Here is a 26,267-nt window from a genome sequence, read left to right on the forward strand (position 1 = left end):
CTGACAATGGTTTCAGGGAGGTGCACTTGAACACCGTTGCGAAGCAGGTATTCGATTTCTGTGGGCAGGAGGTGTCTGCCACCCAGGTGTTTTAGGTGTGGGTAAGCTCGTCAACTAGGGTACAAGTTAAGCACAACATGTACGCCGTATGCAACCAAACACCGTGTTCATGTGCCGTTTGGGCCAATGCAGACAACTAAACAAAGTGCACTTGCGTATTACTTAATGCATAGACACTAATACAAGCAACCAAACAACTTACAGATAATGTATTAGGACCTATTTTTACTTAATCAGACTGAGTTGAGAAATGTACATAATACAGAAATTATAGCAAACCGCAACCAAACACTCCCAGATGAAGGATGATGAAGGGAGTGCGGGCGAGCTGGGCGTGCCAAAAGAATCGGAAGTAAATCCAAACACACCCACGTCCCAGTCAACGCCGATATTTTGGCTTGGGCGTTGAGAGCAGCGATCCAAACGGCCCCTAAAACCAACCCGAGCAGCGAGCCTCGCCCCAAGACTTGCCCTCCCCTAGCGCCGACGACGACTGGGCGGCGACGCGATGGATTCGAGGCTGCGAGAGGTGGACGCCCCCGCCGAGCCGGCCGACGGCGCCGCTGCGCTGGCCACCGCGAAGGCTGAGGTGGAAGTCACCAAGCCCCGCAACGACAGGCGCGGGTACCGCCGCGTGGTGCTCCCGAACGCCCTCGAGTGCCTCCTCATCAGCGACCCCGACACCGACAAGGTCAGCTCCAGTCGCCCACTCGCTCTTCAATCGGGACGGGCCGGGGTTTCGTGGCAGCTTCTTGGTTTCGTCCAGATTCTGAAATTCGCGATTTGTTTGCAGGCTGCGGCGTCGATGAATGTCTCGGTGGGGTACTTCTGTGATCCCGACGGGATGGAGGGGCTCGCGCACTTCCTTGGTGAGCGCTCTGCCCTGGCTTGTTGCGTTACACCCACCCAGGGCCAGGGGCATGCTTGATACTGCTGCTTTTGCTGTAGTTAGTCGTTCAGGGATCATCTTACACACGCTAGTGATGAAAATCTTACTGCAGCTGCGACCTAACAACCTCGATTTCTCAGTTGCCGTACCTTGTCTTCTTGTGAAAACGCAGAAACTTGAGTCTCGATGCATTGATAGATAGAAAAAGAGTTCATTAGAAGCCCCAAAGCACAAGGCAACACAGCTCGGTAGTAGTAGCAGTCCCTGGATACTCGCAGTAAGACCCACCGCCCCTGCCCTCGCCCACAACTGCGCCTCAGATTTGATTGTGCTTAGCGAACTGGTGATATGCGACATTGTGATGCCTCCATCCACCAAGCTGTGAGCATGGTGATGAGGTGCCATTGCGCATCAAGGCCGGGGTGAACCCGGTGGGCCGCTACCACCAGTCAATGAAGTCCTCACCGATAACCAGAGGCACTGCATTGGATCCGATCCAAGATAGGACCTCATGCAACTGGGTTAGTGAGAAGGGGTAACCAGTGAGAAGGTGAGTCATGGTCTCTGCGATTGGTCGCAAAGCAGACAATGCGGGTGGTCGTGCAAGCCCAGCCTTGCCAGCCTCTCGGCAGTGCAGCAACGCTTTTGGCAAGCAAGCCAAACGAACAACTTCGCCCTCGGTGGAGCCCAGCGTGCCAGTTCAACCAACAACAGCCCCCTGAAAGAGGGTCTCTCTGTCGCCGTGCTATTGCTCTTGTTATGATTTTATACTCGTGTGGCCTATCACTGCAATTTGCTAGTTTGTTATGAAAGGCTTTTTTCAATTGGGATTACTGCTATAGAATGTCCTGATATATTGGGATGTGTGTGCTTCTGGGTTGTTCAGTAGAGTAACCACTAGCATGACATTAATCATCGAATAAGTAAATACAGATACAAGTCGGCACCAATTTGGATGTGCATGTTCTTTTCACAGTCCGTGTACCATAAATAATCAAGGAGAAAGAAACAGAATTCTGGATGTTCATACATCAGCATGGTACTCGCTTCTTCAATTTTCTACCTGGAGTTTTGCATATTTCCCTTTTGGATAAAGGGGATTTTGGTGATGAAATCAAACTACAAGAGCCGAGGTCTTCAGGTCCTCGAAAATGTAAGATGTACTGGCGTGGTCAGACCAAACCATATGTGACCCCCCCATCACACACACACACAACACAAAACTTCAAGCATCATACCATAAAAAACAAGGTTTTCAAGATGTTCGAGTTCTGCATATTCCCCTTGACATCCTAGAGTAAAGTTCTAGCATCATCTCTTCATCTTTAAAAAAGAACAGCGAAACACATATTGCATGGCCATGAGAGAACCTGATTCGCTTGCAACTGAACGTCTGAATGTGAAATTGACATCTTCTGATAGAATGTTGAACGCAGCATCTTACTAATACTAATAAGTAATAATGACCCAGGAGCTCAAAGATTATGTGGTGAGGAGTGGCAACTAGCTGTACTAAGTAGACCTGCAGAGTAAACCTAAGGGTAGATGCCACAAATTGTGCTTGCTATATTTTAAACTTGTTTTCCATATCGCTCTATCTCTAGGATGTAACTTTTCGTGTACCAGTGCACCGCCATCTACTGTATAAATCTCATTGCATTGTTTTTCATCTTGTTGGTTTATATTCTAGCATTTAAAAAGCTCCACCACATGTATGTTCCAGTACTAGCGTGTGGGTGTTTGTGCATCTTTTAATCTGTAACATGCTTATGCCTGGTTCTACTTCCACAGAGCATATGCTTTTCTACGCGAGTGAAAAATATCCAATAGAAGACAGTTACTCAAAGTACATCGCTGAGGTACGTAGTTTGCCAGGGGTAAAATTTCCACCTTTCCAGTTTGTATATTATTAAAAAGGGTTCTCTGTAACTGATCTTGGTATCACCGTGGTAGTAATTTGTTTGATTGAGCTCAAGCTGATTTTTAAAAAGTGGAAATGCTTCAGAACAACTCAGTTGCCCAGAAAAACAGCAACATGACTTTGAAGTTTGAACATAGTGTGATCCTTGCAAAACAATTCTATATTTAAGGATTCTAGTTATCCAGAAGCAGCAGGCATCAGATAGACTAAAATTTGAGCAACTAATCTATTATCTACTTGATCATGGGACAGTCTTCTTTTATGATTTTATCATCATAGAGTGCTGGTTGGTTTCCGTATATAGTTCTTTTCAGATATATGTGGCCACAATGTCCTGTTATTGAGGAAACTGAGAAAATTGCTGCTGTGGCAGTGCCTAAACTATGGTCCTAAGTCCTAACATATGGTATACCACTGGTATTTTGCCAGGCATAGGTCAAGCCTTGTAAACCATCAACAATGCTAGTAGGAAAGCTTCTGCTTGGAGGCTTAGCTATTTTTCAGATTCATAGTTCATACACTGATATTACCATCTTAGGTGGATCCTCTGTTATTAATCAATAACCATTAGCTAGCTAATATGTGTGTTTCTTGTAGCATGGTGGTTCGACAAATGCCTTTACAACCTCTGAACACACAAACTTCTATTTTGATGTGAACAATGACAGCCTGGATGATGCTTTAGATAGGTACCTTCTGTTTCTTTCTTTCTACCTTCTTGTCCTTGTTTTGCAAAAGCTAATTCCTGTTCCATCTTGTCTCTTGTTTTCAGGTTCGCACAATTCTTTATAAAGCCATTGATGTCCCCTGATGCAACCCTTAGGGAAATAAAAGCTGTTGACTCTGGTATATGTTGTCTCTTACCTTTTCTGCTGATTCTAATGAGAGGACCAGCTTCTAATTTTTCTATTTTTCTTCATTGGCAGAAAACCAGAAAAATCTATTGTCAGATCCATGGCGAATGAGTCAGGTACTCCCAGTTTTCAGGCTTATTTGAATCAACAAACAGCTTGCTGATAGAAATCTTATTTTGTTAAAGTTGGATGGTATTCTGGCATTTTGGAGTCGTGACAATAATTTTTTACTAAATTCAGAAATCATTTTCAACAATTTTGGACTCTGTTTCATACTAAATGTTTTCAAAGTATCATATTGCAATTCAATTATTTTCTCCTTGTTCTGTATGCCATGAAGCTAGGGACCCTTTCCAGAAACATGTGTACCATTTGGTAATTGTTTGGAGGGTTGTGACCTGTGATTATAATAAAGGCCCTCAACAGAGTAATTAATAATTAAATAACCAGAGTTTAGAGTCACTTTAATTGTTTCTCACTTTTTAGGGACAGCTTTGTTGGTCCTAATGGGTGTTGCATCACTGGACAATGCAGTTGTTCCCCATGACAACTGTGCTTGACATATGGTTTTATATCTGGTTTGATTTGCGATTTACCTTGCTACGAGCATGGCGTTATGTTCAGCCAGAAATGTTAAAACTTATCTCCTGTATTATCTTTATTGAGGTATCAATGTCCTCAACCCCAAGTGTCTTTGCTCTATAGGTATCACTCATTCTAAAGGTTCTTCATTGCTAGGATATAATGAGTTGATGATAATTTAATATTCTAGTTCTGATACTCTATCATACCTCCCCGCAAGAAATAGGATGAACTTTTGTATTTGTTTTGTGATGCAATGTGACTAGCGAATTGCTATGTGTCCTGTACTACTTGTGCTTCTTCATTTTTGTTACCAAGACTGCCTATCATTTTATATGCTGAACTCAAGCAGCTTCCCGGGCTCAGTTTATCTGGGAATCCTTAAGAGCACAATGTAAGAAATCCTAGTCCAGTAAGACTAATATCACTCAAAAAAGTGTTCTTAATACAACTTAAGGCTCTACTGTGATTATAATGATTACAGTCCTGGCTGAGATAGCCATGAGGATAAGGGGAACATATCCCTCTGGAAACCATACGTCTGGTGGAAGAATGGATATAGCAAGACAGACACCCAGTCTAGCAGGATAAATAGCCGAAGTTCATCTTCAGAATTGAATCTTCTGACAACATGATAATACACCTATCTACACATACTTAAATGCCCAGTCTGAACTCTAAAGCACATTGTAAACCATTTTAAGCACGACCTGTCTCGTGCCTATTACTGGTACAGCCAAAGGCCACTTCGTTTTGCATGTGATTGTGTCATTGCGACCAAGTTGTCCAATTATTGTAGGCACTAAGCAGTCCTTCCTAATTTGGTGCTTGCAGTTGTATTTCATGTCATTGACTTTTTTGTTTGTTTTCTTTTCCTCATCTATGCTCTTTTGGTTTCAGCTCCAGAAGCATCTTTGCTCGAATAACCACCCATATCACAAGTTCAGCACTGGTGGGTATTTTAGCTCCATATCAATGCCCAGTGTCTGATTTTTATGCATCCATGAGACATTGAAACTATAATCTTTCTTGCGACCTAATATTTATTTCATCTTTATATTATTATCTTAATATTACTGTCATGCCGCACGAAACAAAGCCATACTGTTGTAACTTTCACTTCAATATTACAATCTTGTTAATAGCAAAAGAAAAGTACTACCTCCGTCCTGGTTTATTGGTCCCCTTCGTATTTTGTGCCAAGTTTTGACCATAGATTTAACTAACAAAATGTTAATGCATGTAACCTAAAATCATATCGTTGGATTCGTATTTGAACATAGTTTCCGATAATACTATTTTTGCTATGTATAACATATATTTATCAGTTAAAATCCTAGTCAAAATATGACTCTAAATACGAGGGGGACTAATAAACCAGGACGATGGTAGTACTTCACTGCAACCTTAAGAATAACTGGTCTTCGATTGCTTTGGGTGGGTGTACAATGCCCTCATTTTTTTTATCGTCAGTGGTACTCCCTTCTGTCCCTAAAGCAAGTGTTGGTCCAGCATAGTGCAGTTAAAATTTGATTTATTTTACCACAAACATATGTAGATGGATTTAGTGTGGCCATACGAACATTTATTTTCTGTAGAATGGTCATCGAAACTAAATTGTTTTAATATTTTATTTATTGGTGGTCAAAGCTGTAAACTGGAGACATAGACAACACTTAGGGCCATGGAAGTTATGAAAAGTCATGGAAATTTTGACGTGAGCTGAACATTTTTGCTACTTGGGAGAAAAGGTGAACACTTGTCGTTTTCTGACGAATTTTCTGCCCATGCATCATCAAGGAAATTGGGACACACTGGAGGTTAAACCAAAGGAGAAAGGATTGGACACAAGGGCTGAGCTTATTAATTTCTATGATTCACACTACTCAGCCAACTTGATGCAGCTTGCTGTGTATGGAAAAGGTTTTTTGTCGGACCATGTTACAACCTTTTTCATTTCCTTACAAATTCTCCATATTTCTGATTTCGCCTTATATCTGCTGTATTTGCAGAGAGTCTTGACAACATCCAAACCCTTGTCGAAAGTAAGTTCTGTGATATCAAGAACGTTGGGAGGAAGCACTTTTCTTTTCCTGGTCATCCATGTTCAAGCAAAGATCTCCAGGTTTACATTTGCTTACAATGAATTTACAATTCAAGTGCACCACTGGATCAGATTTATTTGATAGCTCATAACTCGCAGATCCTTGTTAAAGCGGTTCCTATAAAACAAGGTCATACTTTGCGAATACTGTGGCCAATCACTCCAAATGTTAGGCATTACAAGGAAGGTCCTTGTAGGTATGTGAGCCATCTAATCGGTCATGAAGGAGAAGGATCTCTCTTTTACATACTAAAAAAGTTGGGTAAGTCTCTTGGCTATTTGAAGTAACGAGATTTATGCTTCTTATTTCCAGAATTGCGTTATTGTTAATGCGCAGTTTGCAGTTGCTGAATTCTGCTGTGCTGTGCTTATTTTATAATCTGCCGTAGGAAATTAGCAGTAAAAGTTCTCAAAATGTGGTCAAACAAACAGTAAAATAGGCAAAAATTGATCGGTCTGACGGGATTATTTTAATCCACCTTAATGCCAAACGCAGACGAAGCCTATCAAATGTTATTGTTAGCATGCGGCAAGATTTACTAGGAGTCTAATTTTTGTCTCTTTCTTTACTGCTTATGCTAATGCCTTATTGGTTTGCATGCACTGATGGTTAATGCATTTTGATTTCAAGAAAGTCTTGATCTTTCAGTTGTGGGCTGACTGATTTCTAATTAGGCTTAGTGTCTCAATCTATCGGGCATAGCTTGGTTCTTATCCTTTCGTACATGCTGCTGTACAGTTTAATATAATGTCTTGGGTTTCCCTGTATATAGAAAAACTCCTTTCGCTTTCAGTTGGTATTACATACAAAGCTAATTTTCTCTCTCGTATTGAGCATCATATCAAGTCTATTGAGTCATTAGTTCTTTTTAGTTTGTATTTTAAGCGGCTAATATGGTGTTTAGTGTCAGAGTTGAATGTTAAATTATTATTATTTTTCGAACATGCAACAAAGGAAAGAGCAAATACATCCCACAGGCGCAATACGTGGAAAGTAAAACCTCAGATATGGAGCTACTGCTGTATAAATCCCTCTGTTGGTGTTAATCTCAACTTAGTGTTCCGTTGATTGATATGATTTACTTGGTCATTCTTCACCTATGGAAGCATATCTGTTCTGATATTTCACAGTGGTTACCCGGATTAACTCTTTATTCTGTTAAATTCTCCAGGATGGGCTATGAGTTTGGAAGCAGGGGAAGGGGATTGGAGTTATGATTTCTCTTTCTTCAGTGTCGTTATACAGCTCACAGATGTAGGCCATGGTGAGTTCTCATTCAAGAAAGGCCATTTGACACTGAAATTTTGAATTGTGAGTGGTACGCCTATTTGATAATCGATATCATTGATGATAGAACACATGGAGGATGTCGTTGGGTTGCTGTTCAGATACATTACATTGCTTCAGACCTCTGGAACTCCAAAGTGGATTTTTGATGAGGTGAATTTAATTTGTCATAAATCTCGTTAACTCCCCCCCGCCCCCGCAAAAAAAAAATCACTGCATGATCGATTGCTCGGATACGTACCAGTATTAATTAGCCGCTGCCTTCACTTAGGTTTATAGTGAGTATCTCCTAATTGCTGCTGTTGGTCTTGCTAAACAAGCACATTTGGACTGAGGATATATAAGTTGCATCTTTTCTATTACTCAAACGAAACATGTATGCTGCCTTGAAACAGTTTATTTTGTATCACTAACAATTTAAACTGGAGTAAAGGAAACATATTACGGACTGGTAAATGCTAATGACTAAACTGATTTTAGGCATCACATAGATTCAAAAAAAATTACGTTTAGCCTGATGCTTATTAATTGCGTTACTTTCTTTTGGACTGTGAAGCTTCTAGCCATCTGCGAGATGGGATTCCACTATCGAGACAAGAGCCCTCCTAGCAATTATGTTGTCAATATTTCCTCAAACATGCAGGTATATTCTAGTTGTTTCTTTGGACATATATGTTGCCTGGTTCTCATAAATTGTATCTCCTCGTATTATCATGAGTCATGTTTTTGTTTGTATTTGCATGTAGGAAGTTTGAAATTGACACAATCTAATTCCATAGTCTTTTGACTATTCAAATTCTTATTTCTTGTTGCGTGCATGTGCGCCCTAGATTCTTTCTTGCTTGTCTCTGAGTAAACTGTTCCACCCTAAATGCGTTGTCTGAGAGCAAACAATTCCGAGATAACTCACTCAAAATCTTATTATTACTTAGGTTTTTTTAATCAGATGGATATTGTTGCCTTTTTCATTCTTTCTACTATCAGTTTGTTCCTATTATTCTGTTTTGTCAGTCGCATGTTTGTGTGGGAAAGAATTGGGTGCAAACCAATGTTCTGGTTGAAGCACCTTCTTTAATTGCCTTTCCTGGAAAATAATCGGTTTGTGTTGCACATCTAGGTTCGTGTGTCCTTTCCAGTGTAGGCACAATAAAATAATGTTGAAGCTTTTTCTTGAGCTATGTATGTAACGTTCTTTTGAATTGGAACGTTCTAATTCCATTCCAAGTAGTTCTGCCAAAATGTTTCTTCATAAGTGGTACATGAGTTTTTCTGATTTTGGCCATTTATCATGTTTTTCCTCATTGTTCATCTGTGTAGATTTTTCCACCAGAAGATTGGCTGATCGCGTCGTCTGTACCATCAAAGTTTTCACCAGATGCTATTCAGAAGGTGCTAAATGAATTGACTACAGAGAATGTTAGGTAGGCATTTAGAGAACTCTTGCCAAGTTGCCATATCAGGATCTCCTGTTCTGATTCAAAATGAATTCACGCTCATTCTATGCTCAACAGATGCTAGTTAAAAGCTGATGATTTTGTTACTTAAGTCAGTTATATGCTCCAGTCCACTATTATCGGGAAATAATGTGAAACCATGTTCTTAAATTTGCCTCTCCCTTCATCATTCATAAAATCGTTTGTGTTTGATGACTCCTAGAGGTCACCACATTTGGATATCTAAAGATACTTTCTTCCTGTATACAAAAGATAAGAGTTATTTCCAAGGCTTATTGGGAGCATATAAGCATCATGTAGCCACTATCCAATAGAACTTCTCAACCAGTATGAACTAAAATGAAGTGTCATTTATAAGTCAATTATCATGATTCATGACGAAATCTGATGCATAAATGCTTTCGGCAGAAACGGGTACCACTGTGGTTCAGTTACATATTTCAATGGTTAACAGTAACAAAGATCCTGTATTTCTATTTATGTTTCTCTCCAATTGGTTGTTCGAGCTTTTGAAGGAGAATTTGGCAGATTGTTACATGTAGCTGTTGATGAAGATTCATTTTTTGTCTTGATTTAGTGAACAATAAGACATTTTTTAATGTTAGTAAGGTTCTTTTCTAGCAAAAGAAGCTATAGCCAGAAAGATGATGCACTGAAGATGATTTCCAATTACCATAAATATGATGTTTATTCTCACAAAAAAGTGGATGTTAATTTTGTTATTTAATTCAAAAACCCTTGAGAGTCTGAAATTTTCCTTGATCCGTTCAAGGGTCATGCGCTTTCTTCTCTCCTTTTCTGCAGCATGAATTTATTCCTACCTTTGGTTTGCTTTTCTCCTTTTCCTTGACCAAATACATATTTGCTTATGGGATTATTTTTTAATATTGACTATTTTCTGTATCTCCTTTCAGAATATTCTGGGAGTCAAAATTATTTGAAGGGCATACAGACTTAACAGAACCTTGGTATGGTACTTCATATTGTGTTGAAGCAGTGCCTCCTTCCATTATGCAGGTAGACATTTGGATGCCACGCTTCTTATTTTATTCTCCAACTCCTGGATACAAAAATAATATAGTTTCTTATGTTAAATATTTGTGTTGCAGAAATGGGTAGAAAATGCTCCCAACGAAGATTTACACCTGCCAAAACCTAATATCTTCATTCCAACTGATCTTTCATTGAAAAATGTTGAGGAAAAGGTATTTATTTTCAGCCAACTATGTACCTAATTTTATTATTATAAACTGACATTTTATCTTTTTGGCTTATTCAGACAAGTTTTCCTTGCATGCTGAGGAAAACACTGTTTTCCAGATTGTGGTACAAGCCCGATACAATGTTCTTCACACCCAAGGTCTTCATCAAGATGGATTTCCACTGTCCTCTGTCCAATAGCTCCCCTGAATCATCAGTTCATACTGACGTATTCACTAGGTTGCTGATGGATTATTTGAATGATTATGGTGTGTATCAGTAACTTATAGATTTCTAATGCATTATTCTTACTGCATTGTTGATTAAGTTGGTCCAGCAATATCTGGATTTCTATTTGTGTTAGTCAATTTCAGATAGGTCATGTGGTAGGAAGATTTTTGTTTCATTCTGTTTACACACTACCGCCATGATCCGCTCTTTCAAGTGGTAGATCGATATATGAAAACAATTGTGGGACGGGGCAGGGGTCGGTGGAGTTAAGATTTTTTTTGGGTGCCTACAGTCATCCTAAGACTGTTCCATACATCGTGAAACATTGATGGGTAAAGCACATAGTCACCCGATGACTTCTTGCTTCATGCTGTGCAGAGCTATCTCCTGATTATTTTGCGTTTTTTTTTTCATTGCCTGTTGCAATAATCCAGCTACTTTTGCTTTGCTTTTAGCTTATGATGCTGAAGTTGCTGGTCTTTATTATGCTGTTAGGCCGAACGACACCGGTTTTCAGGTTAGTTATGTTAAGTTGTAGAAGAAACTATTTTTTTCTTCATTGCTGATTCAGATGATGATTTGGTGTTAGTTGTTGTAGCAACCATATGGTAATGCAGTTGGACACTTTGAGTCGGCTTCCTGGTTGGTGTTAATTCCTTGCAGATATATTTTAGTTTCCATGTAATAGAGATCTCTTCCATTACAGATCATTCCTTAGTGCTCAAGTCTAGTCATCCCTCTAAAAATGGATATCAGTGTATCCATGTGAAATAAACAAGAATTTCGCCGCGTCATCAACGACCTCGCCTTAAAGGAGGTCTATCTCAATGGACGCCGCTTCACGTGGTCGAACGAGCAGTCGCCGCCCACGCTGGTGCACCTGGACCGCGTCCTCTGCACCTCGGATTGGGAAGATGCGCACGGCGAGTGCCACCTCCGATGTCTCGCTTCGGTCGTGTCGGACCACTGTCCGTTGTTGCTGGATTGCTCCCCCATGCCGACGGCTCGCAAGCGCTTCCACTTCGAGGACTATTGGCTTCGGCTGGACGGCTTCCACGACACCGTTGCCACGGCCTAGAGCTCGGTGCACGACGACGACCCCTTCCGGAGGCTGGTCAAGCGCCTTCAGGCCACTGCCCGCCGCCTATCCAGCTGGAGCGCCAAGTCCACGGGCAACATCCGGGAGAAGCTTGTCATCTCCCGCGAGCTGATCCTGCGCTTTGACAAGGCGCGTGAGGACCGGGCACTCTCGCCTCCGGAGGAGTGGCTTCGCAAGCAGCTTAAGGTCACCTACCTGGGCATGGCTTCCATCGAGCGCACGATCGCCAGGCAGCGAGCCCGCATCGCGACTCTCAAGGACGGCGACGCCAACACGAGTTTTTTCCACAGGCAATGCTCCTTCCGACGGCAAAAGAATCGCATTCACAGTCTTGTCGTCGACGGCCAGGTGCTCACCGATCATGAGGAGATGGCCAGCGCGGCGTTCACGCATTTTGATGGCTTGCTGGGCACTGCCGTGGACCGAGAACACACGCTCGCTTGATCTCTCCCAACTCATTATACCCAGCGACCTCACATGCCTCGACGAGCCCTTCAGCCAGGAGGAGATATGGGAGGCCGTCAAGCGCATGCCAGCGCGAAAAGCGCCCGGGCCGGACGGCTTCACCGCGGAATTTCTGCGTGCTTGCTAGAGCATCATACGGCACGACATTTGGAGCGTGTTCGAGCTGTTGTACACGCTGCGCAGGCGCGGGTTTAGCAGGCTCAACCAAGCGCTGCTTACCCTGCTGCCCAAGCGCGCGGACGCTCAGCAGCTCGGAGACTACCGGCCGATCTGCTTGATCCACATAGTGGCCAAGATCTTCGCGAAGGTCCTGTCACTGCGTCTCGCCCCCAAGCTCGACAGCCTCGTCAGCCGCAACCAGAACGCGTTCATTGCCGGGCGTACTCTTCACGACAACTTCACCCTTGTCCGGCAATCCCTCAAGATGCTGCACCAACTTGGCGCGCCCAGGATCATGCTCAAGCTCGACCTCACTCGTGCCTTTGACTCCATATCCTGGCCCTTCCTCTTTGAGGTGTTGCGCCAATATGGGTTTGGGGACCGATTCAGAGAATGGCTGGCCATCCTGCTATCCTCGGCAAGCACTCGGGTCATGCTCAACGGAGACCCCGGCCCGCCGATCTGGCACCGCCGCGGGCTGAGGCAAGGCGACTCCACCTCCCCACAGCTCTTCGTGTTGGCGGTGGACACTCTTGGAAGGCTGATGCGCCACGCCCTACAGTCTGGCATCCTCCAGCAGCTACACCCCCGTCGTGCCATTTCGGTGATCTCTCACTACGCCGACGATGTGATGCTCTTTGGCCATGCCACTCTTGAGGAGGTATCCGCTGTCAAAGGCATCCTGGACGTGTTCGGCACGGCATCGGGGCTACGGGTGAACTACGCCAAGAGCTCGGTCACGATCATACATGGCGACGACTCCGCCGAGGGGCTGGTGGAGCTGCTTGGGTGCCCCGTCGCGACCTTGCCGGTCACCTACCTAGGCATCCCGCTCACCACCCGCCGCCCCTCTGCGGCTCAGCTGCAGCCCCTCGTCGACGCGGTGGCGGGCCGGCTCCCCTCGTGGAAGGCTTGGCTGATGAACAAAGCTGGACGACTTGCGCTTGTCAAGTCGGTACTCAACGCCATACCTATCCACCAACTCCTCGTGCTCGCGCCCCCAAAGAAAACCTTAAAAGCAGCTTGAGAAGATCCAGCGTGGGTTCCTATGGGCCGGCCGTGTGGATGCTCTTGGTGGTCACTGCCACGTGAATTGGCGCCGGGTTTGCCGACCGCTTGAGTATGGTGGGCTGGGCGTCCGGGACCTGGAGCGCACTGGACTCTCACTACGGTTGCGCTGGCTATGGCTAGCTCGCACGGACACGGACAGAGCATGGCAAGGGCTAGACCTGCAATTCACTTCGGAGGTATGGCTAGCGCGCTCTTTTACGCCTCGACGACCATGGCCCTCGGAGATGGAAGGACCGCACTTTTCTGGGAAGATCGCTGGCTTGGCGGCCAGGGCGTCCGTGAGCTCGTGCCCATGCTCTTTCAGTGCATCCCCAAGCAGCGCCGGAAGACGAGAACGGTGGCGGAGGCCATGGCCAACAACCTATGGGCACGTGACATCCAAGGTCTGCTAGGCCTTCCTGAGATCGGTCAGTACCTCAAGCTTTGGCACTTGGTGCAGCACATCCAGCTGTCCAACGTGCCGGACAAGCTACTTTGGAGCTGGACCACTAGTGGCACATACACGGCCCAGTCATGCTACCGGGCAACATTCCATGGAGCGAGGGGCTGCCACTCTTGGAAGCTCATTTGGAGGACCTGGGCGCCGCCTAGAGTGAAGTTCTTCCATTGGCTGGCCTGCCAAGACCGCTGCTGGACTGCCGAGCGACTCGCGCGCCGCGGCCTGCAGCATCACCCGCGGTGCCTGCTGTGTGACCAGGAACCGGAGACGATCAGACACTTGATGCTCACATGCCCATTCACCAGGCAGACATGGCACGAGGTCCTATCTTGGCTGCGCTTGCCGGCGCCGACACCCGAGCACGATGATTCGCTTATGGACTGGTGGCTGCGTGCGAAGGAGTTCACACCGCCCACTCTACGCAAGGCGCTGAAATCCGCAGCGCTCTTGGTGCCGTGGATGATCTGGAAGCATAGAAATGCGTGCGTTTTTGACCATGTTAGCCCCTCGCTCAATGAGCTTCTAGACACGATTAAGGACGAGGCCCGATGTTGGGCAAAGGCCGGAGCTCAAGGGCTCAGGGTCGTTTTGCCATCATCTTGGGATGTCCACTGAGCCCATGGCGGCTGTGAAAATGCCTCCTAGGAGGATGTAAATTCCTTATCTTTCCAATGCAATGAAACGCAAAAGCTATTTGCGTTTTCTCGAAAAAAAAATAAACAAGAAAAATATTTCTCTCTGTATATAGCTTAACCCCCCAAGTTCTCACATCCATGTCTGTTCTCTGGTCATCCACTGCAAGGTAGATATCTTATATGTACCAAGTTTCACATCAGGTACAGTGTTCGAAACATCACAATAGTTCTTATGGTGGAAAAGATCGAGCAAACTAACATGTGGTTCCTGTTAATTGTACTTGTTATTAAAAGCAATGGCCAGGTTGTATGCACACATCTTACTTATGATCATGGATGTTTTGGGATTTATTATTCAATAGTGTGCATATGATATGTGTCTTACTGAAATTATTCTCTTTTTTTCTGAGCATCCAATATTTGTGATTGATTATAGGTTACTATGGTTGGCTATAATGACAAAATGAGAACCCTTCTGGACACTGTTATTGGCAAAATTGCAGACTTTGAAGTTAAGATTGACCGCTTTTCTGTGATAAAGGTAATGGCCAGTGGACCCAGTGTTTCAGTATAAGCTGTTTTCTGATTTTTGGTTATTAACTTGTCCTCTGGAGGCAAGTTCTGTTGTTATTTATTCTGCTGGGTAGGGAAATCAGATAACACGTAGGTGATTCGTTAATCCTTGCCAGAGTTACTTCTGTTGTGGAAAATGCAGTAATTAGATGCATAATATTTTTGGCGTGTGTATTATTATCAATACTTTTTCAAAGTGAACTTGGGAAAACACCATCTATTGCCTTCGAACTTGGTGGAGCTATATTTTTCTTTATTACTACAATTGTTATTTAATAAGCCTTTCCTACAGGAACTGTTCTTGCTTGGAGTGAATGCTCTTTTCCTCAACCATCGATGAATTCAAATTACATGCTAATATATTGTTGTATTAAAATACACATGAGTAGTTTAGCAATCATGTCACTGCTAGCTCTGTGCATTAATGCACCTTGTGAAGATTAGAACAATACTTATCATCTGGTGCTCTTTTTTATTAGGTTATTTTTTGGACAGAAAATGTTTGTATTTGACTATTTGTACAAAGGTGGTATTTGGCGGGTGAAGCCGAGTATGTATGCAATACAATTATGGCATATACATGGGCACATATGTTTATGTGTTATTATATTTCCATGGAGAGAATACAGAAAGGGTGCTGTTATATATGCATACCTGACCTTCTGTAGAATTTTAACTTGATTAAGCACAACATGGTTTTGGTTAGTATAGGGTGTTCTGGAAGAGGAAAATGAGCATCCAGACATTTTGTAATGCATTTTGGTGATTTTTTTTACGGTTTGCTTTCCCAGCGATGCAGTGAAAGCTAGAATAATATGCATCTTATATGATCTGAAAGGGTTTGTCTTCTGTTGCTGTTGCCAGGAAACTATAACGAAGGGGTATGAGAATTTTAAATTTCAGCAGCCATATCAGCAAGCAATGTACAATTGCACATTGATATTGGAGGAGCAAACTTGGCCTTGGGATGAAGAACTTGCTGCACTTTCTAATCTTGAAGCTCGCAATTTAGAGGATTTCTTGCCTCGTATGCTGGCAAAGACATTTATAGAGTGTTATTTTGCAGGTTTGTCAATACTAGACTGGAACATCTCTGTATTTGGTCATTAACTTATTTGATGCCTTTATTGTTCTCTCTATCTTTCTTTGGTACTCCCTCCATTTTGATTTTAAGGCGCATATTTAAGTTAACCTTCAAGTTATAGGGCACACAATAAGTTTTTAGCATTAGCTTACATATTTACCCCTCTAATTATATTATCTTTCTACTCCTAATTACAACAGGTGGGTACTACCCACCACACAGCAGCCCTATTAATCCCCACTTTCACCTCTGACCATTTGGTTCATGTCCCCATGAAGCCACCCATGTCCCTCTCTTTTCCCATCACAATATATGTCATGTTCGTGGGCAGCATTCTTTCATCCTGCCAACTTAAGTCTTCTTAATTTATACTCCCTCCGTCCGGAATTAGCTGACGCTCAAACGGATGTATCTAGACGTATTTCAGTACTAGATACATCCATTTGAGCGTCAACTAATTCCGGACGGAGGAAGTATGTGCTAGCCTTATAATTTAAAACAGAGTACTTTATTGAAAAAATGATTTGCTTTTTTGTATTGCTCTATGTCATTCTTAACTGTGCATGCAATTGATTGTAGGGAATATTGAACCAAGCGAAGCGGAAAGTGTTGTCCAGCATACTGAAGGCATATTGTTTAATTCATCCACAAGTGTTTGCAAATCATTACCACCGTCCCAGCATCTTACAAAGCGAATTGTTAAGCTTGAAAGGGGTTTGAGGTATTATTATCCAGCAATGTGCTTGAATCAGCAGGATGAAAATTCTTCCCTTCTGCATTATATTCAGGTAGATTTACCTTCTTGAAGCTGCTTGTTCTTCATTGTTTCTTTTAATCTCATGCGCATTCAGTTAATACTAGTTTAAAATACTGCTTCAGGCTAACAAGAATTAATGTTCATTAGGTTATCTGTTGTATCTACATAAAATAAATAAGGAATCTGGGAGTTCTATTTCGCTAAAGATGTGAGCTTTGTAGCTAGGCAGAAGTGGTAAAACCAAAAGAAAATATGATAGCTGATCAAACATAGCATGAGTGCATACAATAATAACAGAACGAAATAAATACGTTACAGAACCAAAAATTGGAGTGAAGAGCATGACAGAAAAATACAGCTGGAGACTACATTAGTCATTATTTCTTAGAGAATGTGCAAAAGCTTTCCATACCTTTCCACTAAGCGAAGCAAAGGTATGGCTCCGCTCCTAGCGCTCCTCCCGCTCCCCTAGCTCCCCACGCCACCAACCTCGCCGCCGCCGACTCCACGACGGTAGCCCTCCTCCCTCAGCCCACCATGGCGCCTCCCTCCCCCGCCGGCTCCCTCTCCGATGAGCGCGTCTCCTCCGGCGGCAGCCGCTGGTCCTGGTCCGGGTCCGACAGCGCGGCTTCCGCTCGCTCCTATCGGGACGTCGCCCGGACCCCACCGCCCGCCCCGCCCGCCTGACGTGTGGCTCCCGTGCCGGCGACCAGCGGCCCTGCGCCGGCGGCCCCTAGGCTGCCTGCCGCCGCCCGCCTCGGGCCCCACTTCGAGGTGCACCGCATCTCGTACGGCGCCACGGTGGACGCCGACGGCTAGCAACAACCGCGTCGCTGGAACCGACGTCGACCTCGCCGTGCTCCGGAGCCGAGCCCCGTGTCGCGGCGCCAGCGCAGCCCACCCCCTGAGGAGCTCGTCGGGCTCTGCTTCCACAGCCTCGACCCCCGTCACCGAGTACGCGACTGCACCAATGACATCCGCTGCAGGCGCTGCCTCATCTCCGGCCATGATTCTCGCGGATGCGATGACTACCACCGTCGCGACCCGCTCGCCGCCCCAAGGTCGACCGCGACCCTCCCGCCGCCCCAAGGCCTGCTGCACCCCAGCCCCCGTCCCCTGCTCCGGCAGTGCACGTGAATGCCGCTGAACCCGCGCGCATCATCATGTCGCGCTCTGTTGAGATGGAGGATGCGGAAGAGGTGCTGAGCCGGGCCATGGTGGCCACCATCATGGGAATGCGGCCCTAGGGGTCCGCCGATGAAGTTGCCGAGCTCCTCTACTCCATGTTCGGTTTCGAAGATGGCGACTTCACCACCCACCTCCACAAGCCTGAAGATTTCCTGATCATCTTTGGATCCCGCGCTTCCAAAGACCGCATGAACGGTGATCACTACATCCGCAACCCGCGCTTCTCCCTGTCGCTACGCCCATGGTGCAAGCTTGCCCATGCTGGCTTCGGTGGGTTCAAGCTTCGTGGCATCCACGCCCAGGCCTGGCACTTGGCGACAGCGGAGCACATTCTCGGGACCAGCATGTGGATCCAGTGCCTCCACCCTCAGACGCGGTCTTGTGCCGACCTGGCCACGTCCCGCCTCTCCGGACGCGCGCACGACCCTGCTGCCATTCGCCGCGCCGCCACGCTGGAGATCGTCGAGGTTACTCCGGGCCGCACTGCCTCCTCCGCCCCAACTGTCACCACCCTCACGTACCCCATTGCCAACGCGCTCGTCCACTCCGAAGCTGCCCATGCTTGTGCCCCCGCCAGCCCTGTAGCTCGCCCAGACGGAGAGGGGGATGGCAATGGGAACGGGGCCGACGAGGACGCGGCCGACCCTGGACCTGAACGCGGCCGTCCATGCCGCCGCGGTCGCAAGCGCCGCCGCACTGCCGCCGCACCGGAGGGACGCGCTGACGGCATGGCAGTTGACGCCTCCAGTTGGACGCACCCCCGTGGCCGGCAACGCGCAGATGGTGTCGCCCTCGCAGATCGCTGGTCCGGAGCATGCACCGCCACGCGTACACCCGGTGCATGGACGCTTGGCCCACCTCCCATGACGACGGCTGCCCTCCTCGTCACAAAGCCAAAAGAGGAAAGAGGAGTAAAGAAAAAGCGAGAGAGCTTCGCCACAAATACAATGTGCGCTCCATCCTGCTCTGCAGTAACGAGGTGCAGGTCGACTGCCACCTTTTCCTTGAGAGCTTCGCCACAAATACAATGTGCGCTCCGTCCCGCTCTGCAGTAACAAGATGCAGGTCGACTACCACCTTCTCCTTCGGAGCTGCGCCACAAATACAAAAGTTGTCTCGAATGAAGAACGATTCTCACTCGACGGGGGATTCATGAAGATATTTAACGATAAACCAAGTTCAGATAAATCCTAAAGGTTCCGGACCACAGATCGAAGTGCTCGGGCTTTCAGCCCGAAAGAGTTTAACGGTTACAAAAACCACTCGGCATCCCGAGGCAAATTTAAGGTGAGGCATAAAAGTTTGTTCACTCCGCGGGAGGAGGACTAGCAGGCTCGACGAACTCGTCTAGGTCGACGCCGTCGGCGATCCGAGTGGCTGCAGCGATGAAAGTCTCCATAAAAGATCGGAAGTCATGCTTCTGGGTGTTGGCGACCTTGATTGCCGCTAGCTTATCTTGACACACCTCCTTGCAATGGACGCGAACCAGAGACAGGGCCACATCAGCTCCACACCGGGCAGAAGATTTCTTCCACTCCTGCACTCGATCAGGGATTTCGTTAAGTCGAGTCATCAGGGACTCGAGATCATTCTGGGGCGTGGTCTCTGGCCAAAGTGCCGGGTCGATCCGCGACATGGCGACCTTCAGTCGAGCCAAGTAGTCCACGACACCGTCGATGCGGGATTCCAATCGGAGCAGATTCATGGCAGTTTCATCTTTACGGGAGAATTGATCGGGTCCAAACCTGCTCAATCCGCCCAGTCTCCTCCTCGAAGTTCTGGCAAAACTCTACATTCACGATCCAAGGATAAGTCAATTTTTGTACACTGAGTCAACGTAAAAAAATCAGTCGGAACAAAATGTGCACCTTCAAGCTTGATGAACAACTTCTTGGCAAGGCTCCTCAGATAGCTCTCTAGATCGTCCCTCCTGCGAGCAATGCTTTCCATCTTCTCACCCAGGATGAGATTCTCCTTCCAGCGCGAGCACTCCTTGTTGGCGTCATTCAGAGCAGATTTCAGCCTGGTATTCTCTTCTTCCAACTAGCCGACCGAAGCCAGTTTCTGTTCAGCTAGAGCGGTTCTGTCGTCAGCCTCCTTTCGAGCAGCATCCAAATCCTGATCCTTCTTCGCCAGAGCTTCTCTCAGTTTTTCTACAAAGAAATGATGCCTGATTCAGAAAGAGCAGAAGGGTACTCAAGCTTAAGACAGACCAGTCGACAAATTCGTTTTACCAATGGCGTCATCCTTGACCCTTTGCAGCTCTGTCTTGGCCAGCTATACGCGGACGATGTCATACTCTTCTGCCACCCCACGACGCACGACACATTCGCCGTCCGAGAAATCCTGCAGCTATTTGGCCAGGCGTCAGGCCTTCGGGTCAACTTCCTGAAGAGCACGGCTACGATGATCAAATGCGATGGCGACATGGCTGCCCCGGCCATCGCCAACCTTGGCTGCCCTATCGCGAAGCTGCCCATCACCTACTTGGGGATCCCACTCACCCTTGGACGCCCATCCACTGCACAGCTGCAACCCCTCGTCGACAAGACCGCCGGCAAGCTCCCCACCTGGAAGGCGCACCTCATGAACAAGGCCGGACGCCTTGCCTTTGTGAAATCAGTGCTGAGCGCGATCCCCATCCACCAACTTCTGGTGCTCGCGCGGCCGAAAAAGATCCTTAAGCTCGAATAAATCCAGCGAGGATTCCTCTGGGCTGGCCGCGCCGAGGCGAATGGCGGCAACTGCCACGTCAACTGGCAACGCGTCTGCCGCCCGACCCGGCTTGGGGGCTCGGAGTGCACGACCTGGAGCGCACGGGCTTGGCCTTGCGCACAAGATGGCTTTGGTTCACCCACATGGACGACAACAGGGTATGGTCTGGCCTCGACCTCCAATTCATTGCTGCGGAGCGCGCCTTCTTCTTCGCGTGCACCACCATGATCCTCGGCGATGGCCAGCGTGCGCTGTTTTGGGAAGACCGTTGGCTCAACGGGCGTGCCATCTCGGAACTCGCGCCACAGCTGCACGCCCTCATCCCCAAAAAACGCCGCAAGAGCAGGACGGTGGCTGACGGGCTGCATGCGCACCAATGGGCATCGGACATACAGAGCACCCTTGGCATCCGCGAGATTGGCCAATACATGCTTACTTGGCAGGCGATCGAGCACATCACACTCACTGCCAAGCCGGATCGCCTGCATTGGAAGTGGAACGCGGCAGGTACCTACACAGCCCAGTCCGCCTACCTCGCCACCTTACATGGCTCGACCTCTTGCCCTGCTTGGAAGCTCACACGGAAGGGCTGGGCGCCCCCGCGAGTGAAATTCTTCCACTGTCTTGCCCAGCTGGGACGTTGCTGGATGGCCGACCGCCTTGCTCGTCGCGGACTGCTGCACCCTCCCCGCTGCCCGCTTTGCGACCAAGCGCCTGAATCAATCCAGCACCTAATCCTGGAATGCCCCTTCTCCAAGCAAGTATGGCACGAGATATTGTCCTGGCTGCGCTTGACATGCAGTGTGCCCTCCACCTAGGGATCCCTATCAGAGTGGTGGTGCTCAGCGCGACGAAACACACCCAAACCCATGCAAAAAGGCCTTACCACCGCAACCCTGCCGATCCCTTGGATGACGTGGAAGCATCGCAATGACTGCGTGTTCAACGACGCAACCCCATCGACCAACGCACTGACTGCACGGATCAAAGAAGAAGCCAAACTCTGGGCACCGGCTAGAGCCCGTGGCCTGCGTGCCATCCTCCCACAAACCTGGGACGTACACTGATTCATGCCTGTAATCGTTCCTCCTAGGAGGCTGTAACAAACTCTATCTTTTCAATACAAAGAAACACAAGCCTTTTGCGTTTTCTCGAAAAAAAAGCGAAGCAAAGGTTTATACTCCCTCCGTCCCATAATATAAGAACGCTCTTATATTATGGGACGGAGGGACTAACATATAAGACCACTAACTTAGGCTAAAAAATAACGAAAATCAAACCTTGTCAGCATCCTCTTGTGGGCTGTCCATGCATGTCAACTATCCAGACAGCTCCTGGGTGTGAGAGACTAATGTCATAACACTATTGGTTGCCATATGGATGTTGTTAAGCTTCATGCACTAGCCAACGCAACAAAAAGTCCAAACAGTTGTGAAGTTATCAGTGCGTTGTAAAGTCTCCCTATTCATGCAACAGCAATTTCCCTCTGATATCTGAGGCTTCTAGTTAGTCCATTCTTATAGTTTTAGAGACAACATAATGAGATACAACCGACACTTTAGACTCAAACATGTTATCAATGCGGTGTCATGCGTACAAGAGTCCTCACAGCTATGTACCGCGCACTAGTGTTAAGGCCACAGATGTTCCACACAACTGAACTGGGCCTCAGCTATTAAGCCTCTGCAATTCATACTCACTGACGGCAGAGAGCGCCAAAGATCATAAGTTGAAATCGGCGTCACTAGCCAGCTGTAGCAATTGGTGATTGCGTCAATATCTTTTGTTAAATAGTGTCTCATTTGAAAGCTGCTCATCCTTGAGAAGGCCAAGCTTCCGCAGTAAGTTCATTGCTTATAGCTTTCAGCACTGAGCTTGCCAAGCTGGCTGGTGATCCTCAAGCCACAATGAACCTCTAGTGCGCTGAGCCTCCGGCGAGATAACAGTTGTAGATGGAGCACATTGGTCTTCATGCAGCTAACAAATTCGCCAGCATCGTGGAAGTTGCGCAGTCAAGGAAGGTAGAAAGCCCATGTCCACCCCCACTTGTACGCCCAAAGGGCTGGCGGTTTGTGAAGGTTGTGATGCCGTCACTATTGGACGTGGATAACTCCACCTGTAGTGATAGAACAACCACCAATAGGGGTCTGCTGGTCTGCTGCTATGGGTCCACGGGAAGCTTCACCAGGACATGACAGGCAGCAGTCAGCCCCTGGTTCAAGGTGGACATGTTGGCACCCTTGCCGAACCAGCTAGGTTCGCTGGTTACTGGCGACTGGGGTTGCGTCCCTGCGGTCACTTACACATGCTCCAGAAAAGCAGCATGTAAGCCAACGAATGTCTCTGGGGCGATGCTGAGGGGGGCGAATGCCTGGGATGAGGGTTCGTAATGCCTGCAGGATGGTAGCTAAACAATGTTCCATGTATTCAGACTAGAGAGGTCGTGGTCAGCGAGCATTGATGATCTAGGCTCTTGCTCGTCAAAGTTTGTGTCTTGTCGTCCGGTGGTGAGTGAAGCTGCTTGCTGTCATGGGCCCAATGCCCTAGCTCCAGGCACCTAATGCAACAAGTGTGTAGCTTGCACTCCGCTCTGCTGGGCAATGGTCCTTTCCCAGGCACTTGGGCGCCATTGTGGCCCTCTCGCTCTGCAGTGGGGGCGCGCTGGGCACTCCATGAGGCTTCCTTTTGGATTCCTCCAACTTGCCTTCCTTGCTAGGGTGACATTCACCACTGGTGGTGGTGACATAGTGCACCTCTGACTGAAGTTGATGGGTGGCAGCCATGAACTGAGAGACCTGGTGCCCTGGCAAATGGGCAGATGTGCCTTCCTTCATATGACCCTTGCTCATTCAGTGTCACGGTATCCCTTGCCACAGAGTATAACCGAACCTGGTCCAGTGTGCTATGTTATCCTGTATCCACTCGTGCTATGTGCATGTTTTTCCAACAGCTAGGCGAAGAGCAGATCGTGTCCTTTACGTGGTCGAAAGTACAATTTACTCTTTAGTTTTATGGTTTCTCTTCACTCTCTGAACTTCAGTTCTTTCGTGAAATAAGCATCTTTGCAGTATCTCAAATATGTAGTATTTCTGTGAAAAGATAGATGCAACACAAGGCAAACTACAAATGCTATAACAATGTTTCCCTCGCTGCAGATTCATCAGGATGATCTCAAACAAAATGTCCTACTTCAGTTGCTTGCTGTTGTAGCTAAGCAACCGGCTTTTCACCAATTACGTTCGGTCGAGCAACTTGGTTACATAGCACTGCTTAGACAGAGGTATGGTGCCCTTGTTTTGATTATATTCTTAATTGTGTAATAATGTACTATGTTCTTTGCTTTGGTTTTGTATAAATGTTACTAATTATAGCTGACCATGCAATTCTATTTACCCAGAAATGATTCAGGAGTCCGTGGGTTGCAATTTATAATCCAGTCAACCGTGAAGGTACATATATTTTCTGTCACAATTCCATTCGCGTAGCTATTCTCCTGTGCTAATAAATTTGGTTGACAGGATCCATCCAATCTGGATGCCAGGGTTGAAGCTTTCCTGAAGATGTTTGAAGTCACACTACACGAAATGCCTGATGCAGAATTCAAGGTTAGATGAACCCTGGAACTAGTATTCATTGACAGCATGCTGTAGCTTTCTTAGATTTGTCTAATCATTTATTTTAAACAACGTATGGCTCAACTTGCAGAGTAATGTCAATGCTCTCATTGGCATGAAACGGGAGAAATACAAGAACATAAGGGAGGAATCAGCATTCTTTTGGGGGGAGATTTCTCAAGGAACACTGAAATTTGATAGAAAGGAAACAGAGGTATGTCTTAGTTGTTGAGGGAAAGTTGTACTTGAACCCTGCTGTTTTTTGACGCCAAAATAGCCCTCTGAATTACGAGACAAGGTAACCAGCCTTGTCAAGTATTGAAAACCGTTACAACCCCCCAGCATGGTTGGGGAGGCGGTATTGCATATGTGGCATGTGACAAAGCTCTCTGATTTGGAGCTGACATGAGAGAGGCCCACATATCATTGTAGTTGCCTATTTTTAAATACTCCCTCCGATCCAAGTGTCATGGTTTTAGTTCAAATTTGAACTAAAAAACACGACACTTGTTTTGGATCTAAGGGAGTATTTTTCTTCATCTCCATCCCTTCACCGATTCTCTCTCTCTCTCTCTCTCTCTCTCTCTCTCTCTTTCTGGGTGTACTGCCCAGGTTTGCAAGTTCTTGATGATGGTGAAAACGAAATGGCCTTAGCCGATGTGAGTCAAATGGTGGTGGCATACATAGAGACGTGGTGTGGCGCATTGGTCGTGGAGACAAGAGGCGAAGGGACATGGAGGTGACATTGTGTAGGGAGCTTTAAGAAGACCGCATGAACACGGGTACAAGGTAGGTTAGACAAAAATGACCGTCCAGTCTGTATGCCCAGAGAAGGGCAGATAGGGAGATCAGCTGCATCCATCATTTTAGCCAGCACAGGCAGATGGCCTTTTTTGGGCAGGAAGTGAAGCAGTCAGATCCTTCTCATCAAACTAGAGTGCACAATCAAGTTACTGATCACCCACCGTACTCAAATCTCCATCATCTGCACCATCTCCTCTCAGATTAGGGATTTGGCTGTCACTGGCTGGGTCTGCTGCCTTCGGGGGTGGGTTGCAGCTGCTCCATCGATGTGCACAGCTTTTTCTTTGACTCTGTGTGGATATGAACAATGGGCTGCGGCTGCTTGCAGTGTCAGTGAGGAAGAATTGAACAGTGAAAGGAGAGAATAGCATGTTGTGCCCACTGGTCACACCATGCGTGCAAAACCACCCTGTGAAGCACCTTAGAATATAGTGGAATAAGGTTATTTGTAACTGTTTTTACAAACATTAGGGGCCTGGTTACCTGGGTTTAGGGTTCAGGGGGTCATGTAGACTTGTTCGTTTGTTTAATGTGTTGTGCTTGCGGATGTCGTTTTCTTTTTTGAGGAAAAGGCAGTCGTTTTCTGTTTTGGGGTGTTGTTTTTGAATGCTTGGATTTCTGCAATTGCAGATTGCTGCACTGGAGGAGCTTAAGAAGGAAGAGCTGATAGAGTTCTTCGATAATCATGTCAAGGTTGGCGCACCAGAAAAGAAGATCCTTAGCATACAAATCTATGGTGGTCTCCATTCCTCCGAGTACGAAAAGATTATTCATGATGCCCCGCCACCACATTCGCATCGAATAACTGATATATTCAGCTTCAGGAGGTCGAGACCTTTATATGGTTCATTCAAAGGTGGTGCTGGTCAGATGAAGCTATAGGACAACTTCGTTTCGGGTCATATTTACATGTCACTTGAATTGTTCCTACTATAGAAAATAATGTGTGGGACAAATGTTCGCACTTTTGGCTAGGCTGAATATATTCCATACCGAATCTGTCATATCAGTTTGAAATTTTACATGTTGTAATTCTTTTTTATACTGATTATCAGACCTGAAAGTGTTTGACTGGCATACA

At 46.4% G+C, this 26,267-nt stretch overlaps 2 protein-coding genes across 2 annotated transcripts; both read left to right on the forward strand.

The window, feature by feature from the left end:
* The first annotated feature begins 430 nt into the window (after positions 1-430).
* Positions 431-26,267, forward strand: LOC125536561 (insulin-degrading enzyme-like 1, peroxisomal). Its single transcript, XM_048699796.2, has 26 exons — positions 431-751; positions 854-929; positions 2,741-2,808; positions 3,468-3,559; positions 3,643-3,716; positions 3,797-3,840; positions 5,207-5,258; positions 6,107-6,229; positions 6,319-6,431; positions 6,510-6,672; positions 7,583-7,675; positions 7,766-7,851; positions 8,255-8,341; positions 9,016-9,119; positions 10,067-10,169; positions 10,262-10,357; positions 10,432-10,621; positions 11,039-11,100; positions 14,888-14,992; positions 15,889-16,090; positions 16,688-16,896; positions 23,924-24,048; positions 24,166-24,217; positions 24,287-24,373; positions 24,474-24,596; positions 25,817-26,267. Exons 1-26 carry the CDS (start codon positions 569-571, stop codon positions 26,066-26,068), a joined length of 2,964 nt encoding a protein of 987 aa, XP_048555753.2. The 5' UTR covers positions 431-568; the 3' UTR covers positions 26,069-26,267.
* Positions 13,490-14,854, forward strand: LOC147984430 (uncharacterized). Its single transcript, XM_087543547.1, has one exon. It carries the CDS (start codon positions 13,490-13,492, stop codon positions 14,429-14,431), a length of 942 nt encoding a protein of 313 aa, XP_087399673.1. The 3' UTR covers positions 14,432-14,854.

This window comes from Triticum urartu, chromosome 2A, assembly GCF_056163025.1.
Source record: "Triticum urartu cultivar PI428250 chromosome 2A, HENAU_Tu73, whole genome shotgun sequence".
Lineage (NCBI taxonomy): Eukaryota > Viridiplantae > Streptophyta > Magnoliopsida > Poales > Poaceae > Triticum > Triticum urartu.

What these genes read in the sequence shown, in the direction of transcription:
- LOC125536561 (XM_048699796.2), top strand. Translation starts at nt 569, where the DNA reads ATGGATTCGAGGCTGCGAGAGGTGGACGCCCCCGCCGAGCCGGCCGAC. An exon ending in GGGGCTCGCGCACTTCCTTG is followed by an intron (nt 930 to 2,740) that starts GTGAGCGCTCTG and finishes CTACTTCCACAG; the next exon opens with AGCATATGCTTTTCTACGCG. An exon ending in TGCCTGATGCAGAATTCAAG is followed by an intron (nt 24,374 to 24,473) that starts GTTAGATGAACC and finishes CTCAACTTGCAG; the next exon opens with AGTAATGTCAATGCTCTCAT.
- LOC147984430 (XM_087543547.1), top strand. Translation starts at nt 13,490, where the DNA reads ATGGCTAGCTCGCACGGACACGGACAGAGCATGGCAAGGGCTAGACCT.